The sequence below is a fragment of the Pseudorasbora parva genome, chromosome 13, assembly GCF_024679245.1.
Source record: "Pseudorasbora parva isolate DD20220531a chromosome 13, ASM2467924v1, whole genome shotgun sequence".
Lineage (NCBI taxonomy): Eukaryota > Metazoa > Chordata > Actinopteri > Cypriniformes > Gobionidae > Pseudorasbora > Pseudorasbora parva.
Genome location: NC_090184.1, coordinates 24,211,409 through 24,217,556, shown reverse-complemented (window position 1 = coordinate 24,217,556; position 6,148 = coordinate 24,211,409). Strand labels below are relative to the sequence as shown.

The 6,148-nt window shown below is 36.4% G+C and overlaps 1 protein-coding gene across 2 annotated transcripts; it reads left to right on the top strand.

The window, feature by feature from the left end:
- The first annotated feature begins 268 nt into the window (after positions 1-268).
- Positions 269-3,964, top strand: LOC137038157 (uncharacterized protein C22orf15). Of its 2 annotated transcripts, XM_067412602.1 has the most exons (5): positions 269-1,042; positions 1,621-1,707; positions 2,248-2,370; positions 2,462-2,533; positions 2,777-3,964. In XM_067412602.1, exons 1-5 carry the CDS (start codon positions 937-939, stop codon positions 2,911-2,913), a joined length of 525 nt encoding a protein of 174 aa, XP_067268703.1. In that variant the 5' UTR covers positions 269-936; the 3' UTR covers positions 2,914-3,964. The 2 variants fall into 2 exon arrangements, with proteins under 2 accessions (XP_067268703.1, XP_067268704.1); XM_067412603.1 differs by lacking the exon at positions 1,621-1,707.
- The last annotated feature ends 2,184 nt before the right edge of the window (positions 3,965-6,148 follow it).

Below are 6,148 nucleotides of genomic sequence, written 5' to 3'. Positions count from 1 at the left end.
CTGATTTGCTGTTCAAATAAACTTTCTTGAAAATGTATTATTATTAACAGTGTTGAAGTTTAATATTTCATATTTTAATTGAAACTTAATATTATTGTGGAAACCATGATAGCCATTTTCAGGATTCATTGATCAATAGAATGTACAAAAGAACAGCAATCTTCTGTATCATCATAAATGTCTTTTTAGTGAAGGCATTTATAGAAATTGACTGAAGGCGTCTATAGAAAACCAGATTGTTTTTATGGTTCATCTCACATTTGGCAGTATGGAAGTTGCACTCAAGGTTCATGCAGTTAGAGTACAGGGACAAAATTGCAAAAGACATTTAAATTAATGAAGTTGGCTAACCTATTGGTCCTTCAAGACTCATTTCTTATGGCATAACTTCTCCCAAGTTAATACTGAAATAGCCACAACTGTGCTGTGCTGTTTTGTTTGTGTTATGTTTAAAGTCATGGGAAAAAAGACTATAGATCTGCTCAACACTCAGCTAGACATGTCCTGGAGAAGTACTTCAAAGTATCAAAGAACCTGTCTGTCTGTGTACTAACTCCATGGAGACAAATCAGACTGGTCTGCTTCATAAAAAGAACCCTTTCTCTCTTCCCCTTGAGAGAGAGAGAGAGAGAGAGAGAGAGAGAGAGAGAGAGAGAGAGAGAGAGAGAGAGAGAGAGAGAGAGAGAGAGAGAGAATAGAGTAATAGAGAGTGAATAATGTAGCCTGGGTAATATGGTGCTGTTTATGTAATGCAGATTCTAGGCCAGGAGGGGAGTTCATCTATAGTTCAGTGGTGGCACAGCTGGAAAAATTCTGGTTACATTGAGTCTAGTCTGCCAATTATATTCAGTACATAAGAACTTTTCAGCATTCGTCATAAACCAGGGCTTTGTCTCTTGGAATGGCTGTAGTCAACAACATTCAACTGACTTTTACATGTGTGAACAGACACGTTCATTACAGCAGGCTGCTCAGAGAATAGTGAGCATTTTAGCAACAGAAAACTTCACTTCCGAGATGTTCATTACCGTGATATTTGGTGGTAAGTGCAGGATTTATAAATATGCAGCATTTATATTACATCTAGGGGTCTGTTTTTGTGTTTTTAAAGAAGTCTCATGTTCACCCAGGCTGCATTTGTTTAATCAAAAATAAATGTAAAATACATGTACTAGTATTATTGCAATTTAGTAGTATTGCAATTTAAAATAATTTTCTTTTTTTTCTTCTTTTTTTTTATGTAATTCATTCCTTTGTTAGCAAAGCTGAATTTTCAGTGATTCTTCATAAATCATTCTAATATGCTGATTTGGTGCACAAGGAACATTTTTATCAATGTTGAAAACAATTGTTACATTTTTCTTTACAGATTCTTTGATCAATAGAAAGTACAATCAAACAGCATTTATTAAATCAAAATTCTTTGTAACATTACAAATGCCAGCCACTTTTGACATAGTTACTCAATACTCAAATGCGATAAATAGTATATTGAATATATATTGAATTTGGTCAATTTAATGCTGAATAAATTATTTATTTATTTTAAACTTTCTGTATATTACACAAAGTTTCTTTGTTGTTATAGTATAAATGCTTTGAAATATATATTTCTTACAGAGGGAAGAGAAGAGATATTGAACCTAAATTGCAAGATTATAAACTTCATCCACTGTATAAAAGAAAAATGCAATCTGGATCCCCAAGGTAAATCAAATTATGCTTCAGCTCAGGTCAAGCATGGGTTGACAAGGAAGATGAATTCAGTTACAAAAAAAAATTAACGTAAGAATAATTTAAAATCTTAGATTCTTACATATTCTTGTTTTCTACATACATGTTGTGTTCCTACTGGTATATAAAACCCACTATAATGCTAAGGTGTATCTAGTGTTTATTAAGGCTACACCGCACTTTATTCACACCGCACAAACAGACACCATCCAACGGCAACACACACTTTGTTTGTTAGGTCATTGTGTTACCCCTGTTGCCGTTTGTCTGGTCATGGATTTGCTGGTAATGACGTATACTGTAATCTGGTGATTGTCGGTGCTAGTCAGCATCTGTTGGTGCGGTGGTAATTGGCTTTTAGATGCAGTTTCTAAGGTGTTCTGTGTGATTGCTCTTTATAGGGTTTGTTCAACACCAAGCAACACTAAAAATATCACACTGTTAATTTGAAGTGAAACCGACTCACCAGTGTAGGACATATAAAAAAGAACTGTTCTCTGTATATCTACGTAGAGACTGTGGACTTGATGGACAGAACGGGAGAGCTTGTGAACTTGGCAGAGAAAGCGCAGAGCACAGACCTCGCTAGCAGTTTGCTGAAGGAGAGAGAGAGTTATATTCCATTACGTGTCTACCGTGAGTTTTCCCCTTGCCCACTTCAAGTACATCAGAAATCACAACAACTGTGATAAAAATCACTAAAAACACTGTATGTTCTCTTGTACAGGAGTTGAGGGCAGTGAAGGTCCTAAGTATTCTGCAGTGTATGATTTTGGCACAAGTTACCCTGAGCTAGAAGGCAATGCTTCTATTTTTTCTCTTATTCATATGGAGAATTTAGTATCAAGAAAAACACTTGTTTGTAACAGATTTAAATTGACATGTTTACTAATCACAGCAGTTTTTACAATGTGTAGAAATATTTATTTTGGTTCTGTTAACATGGTGCAATTTTGTTAGGTATATTAGACTACCGTAAATGTCTTTATTTTGTAGTTGTTAGCTCTCTTTGAAATGTAATCTTTCTCTCTGCTAAATTTAGAGATTCTGAGAAAACTGTCAAATCCTTCAAAGGTGAAGGACAGAAGGGGTGGAGCATCTAAAAGGGGAGCAGTCAGTCAAAACCGCATCAAAGCTGCTATCAACCTTAAGAAAGCCATCACAACACCTCGGAGCTGAAAACACTCTCTGGTTATTTTCATGTGTTTAAAGGAACTGTATGTAAGAAATGTATTTCAATGAATCATAAAATGACCCTGATATGTCACTAGACATTAAGAAATCATATTAATTAATATGTTTTTACATTGTTTTAACTCATCAAAATAAGTTAAGAAATGTTAAACTTGTTTTTATTAGTTATACAAGATGTAACTCATTTTTTAAAGTCAGTTTAACATAATTTAAGTTGAAATAACTTAAACATCCAAGTCGATTGTACTGCAAAAGTTCGAAATTTGCCTCTTTTTTTTTACAGTGTAGTGTTTCAGCATCCGGGTTGCCAGCTCTGCTCAAGTTACTACAGCTGCACAAACGCTCCTACACTGTAAAACATTATTTGGAAAAAAAGTAACCTGGTTGCCTTAAAATTTTGAGTTCATTGAAATTAAAATTTTGAGTTAATACAATGAACATTTTTTGAACTTTATTAAAAGATTATTAAAAGATTATGTAAGCATATTGGGTAATTGTGTGTGTTTTATTTCTGAAGACGCAGTGAAATATGCCAAATAGCGCTATTTTCATGATTTATCAAATTTTTTATGTGGTTCAGATACAAAAATATTTTGAGTTTCTATTTATAAAAAAAATTTCCTTCATTGTATCAACTCAAATTTTTAATTTCAATAAACTCAAAATTTTAAGGCAACCAGGTTACTTACTTTTTTGAGTTAAACCAACAAAAAACAACACTTTTTTTTTTTTTACAGTGTACTGATCCTGCAGCCGATCTGGCAACCTCGATTCAGGGGGGAGGAGGAGAGGGGATACACCGTAATCAATACAGTACAGTCATTTGAAAGTGATTGCAGTACCAGTTTTGGCCACAATCTTACATACACTTAGTCTAACACTGTTGTGTTACTGGTCTTTTATATAATTTCTATCAATATGAAGAATATAGTGTGACAGCATTCAAAACCGTTAATTACTTTTACTTGGCAAGGATACATTAAATTGATCAAAAGTGACAGTAGAGACATTTACAATGTTAGAAAAGTTTTCTATTTCCAATTAATGCTACTTTTTAAACTTTCTGTTCATCATTTAACATTGATATTAAATAAAAACATTAGTGTATGTTATGTAAGCCCCCCCCCCCCCCCCCCCCAAATCATCCCAATGGAGGCTAACTATCCGCGGGTGAAGGTCGCTGCGTGTTCGATCTTTTTTCAGCTGCATAGGCAAAGGGATTTAATTCCAATGAACCATTATCTGACTCCATTTTATTATGACCAATTGGTTATTTGGTCATTTATATTTAATAGTTAACCACATATTTAATTATTCTTTTTAACTCTTTGTTGAAATTATACCCATTCATAATCTACTAGAGTTAATAATTCCAGAGTAAATCAGAATAAATCAAAATGTAACAATTTATCAACAGTAAGGTAAATGTATAACGCCAATTACATAATCAAGTCAAATACAATCGATAAATAACACCAAATACTCTGAAGTACAAAATAAAATATGGATAACTGACTTCTGGAAATTAACGCTGAGTGTCTGGAGACAAAGATACAAAGACCAAGATGTAAAAACTCTTTCAAATGAAAATGAGTTTACAATGGGAATTTGCATTAATCAAGTCATAGACCTGTACTGACGACAGGAGGTAGAGAACATTTGGCCGGAGACACCCACCATAATAGGCAAAATATCTCTAAACTCTTAAAGCTTTATCATCTTCTTGTTTGCTTCTGTGGGAATGAGATATTTGTACCAGATACACTGAGACATGTCCAATGATATCAAACATGTATAATAATGTATGGTACTTGTTCACATTAACCCATTTAGTTTTGGGGTTAATTTCGACATATAGAGTGGAGAGACTAAGGAAGAGGTAATGAAGGGAAATACATGTAAATTAAGGTGCTTTTTAGATGATTAACTTGGTGTGATGTCGTCTCGGGAGACGCTAAACGCAGGAGAGTGAGTTCAGATGTTAATTTTCTTTGTTTTCTCAGAGAGTTGCTATCTTCTACAGTCCTTACACATATTAGAATGATTTCTGGAGGATCATGTGACACTGAAGACTGGAGTGAAGTCCGAAATCACCCCCTAAACCCTCAATCACTAGATCCCTACATCAGTCCACTACAGTTCACTTGAACTAGTGAATAAAAACGAGTGAGTGTGAGTTTGGACAGCCATTGAGTGTCCGCCAGCTGTAAACTCGTTATTGTAGTGCACTGTGGGACAGGAGACTATTGTGATGGAATGTGGGATTGACTACAAATGGCTGTGCCCTCATAGTGCCCTATTTGAGGGGTGTGTGTGCGTGTGTGTTTGTGGGGGGGGGGGGGGGGGGTGATTTCGTATTCAGCCCATGTGTGGGTCTGCAGGTAATTGGCCATTAAAGCTCCCTGGGTGTGGGGTAGCGTTAGGGGTTAGTTTTTGTTGTAGCATTGTGTACCTTTCGGCATGGCCATTACAACCTGCAGCTTTCCTGGGGTGCGTCTCAACCAGCTCCCTATGCAAAAGTCAGAACACTGACCAGGGAGTCAGCCACATTCATGTAGGCTACACTACTGATTCACAACCTATAAGAAGAGATCTGAATGAGATGCACACCGGGTCTCGAAAATTCCAAGTGATACTTACTGCAGAGTCAAATGGCATCCAGCTCCACCTCTCTGGACGTCTAATGGGGTGGAGGTTGTGGGTAGGGTTAGGGTAGTCTCGCGTATCCAGACTTTAGCTTTCATTGGTCAAGGACCGCCCAAGAGGGCGTCTGACTGATGTAACAATCAATCACATTTAGTTTTATTAGGCGTTATGTTTATAAGCATGAAAATGTCCCTGCAATAACAGACCAGCGTGTATCTATAAATGCTTCATTCAAGAACGTTGTGCAAGTTTACTGCAACAATGGGGCCGCAAACTTCACATTCTTTTGGAAATCGAGTGTTTAGTTGATCCGGCATGCGCTCATTGTCAGATCCAAACACAATGCCGTTCGTCTTCCACAAGGAAGTTTGCTGTCATGGCATTTGTTGTGGCCCATTAAAAAAGAACACAATACACACATCTCGCGGACAGCCTGTTGAATCCAACCAATCGGATGATGACTTCGAAACTCCTGAAGTGGTTTTCAGATAAGAGAAGTCTGCCATAGTATCACACGTTCAGCCAACGGTCTGTGGGCGTGACGTCTGAGGCTGAGACTAGGGTTAGGGTGTGT

Bases quoted from the DNA above. Each gene is read 5' to 3' on its own strand.
- LOC137038157 (XM_067412602.1), top strand. From the start codon at position 937: ATGTGTGAACAGACACGTTCATTACAGCAGGCTGCTCAGAGAATAGTG. The intron at 1,043-1,620 runs GTAAGTGCAGGA...TATTTCTTACAG, and splicing joins CATTACCGTGATATTTGGTG to AGGGAAGAGAAGAGATATTG. The intron at 1,708-2,247 runs GTAAATCAAATT...ATATCTACGTAG, and splicing joins ATGCAATCTGGATCCCCAAG to AGACTGTGGACTTGATGGAC.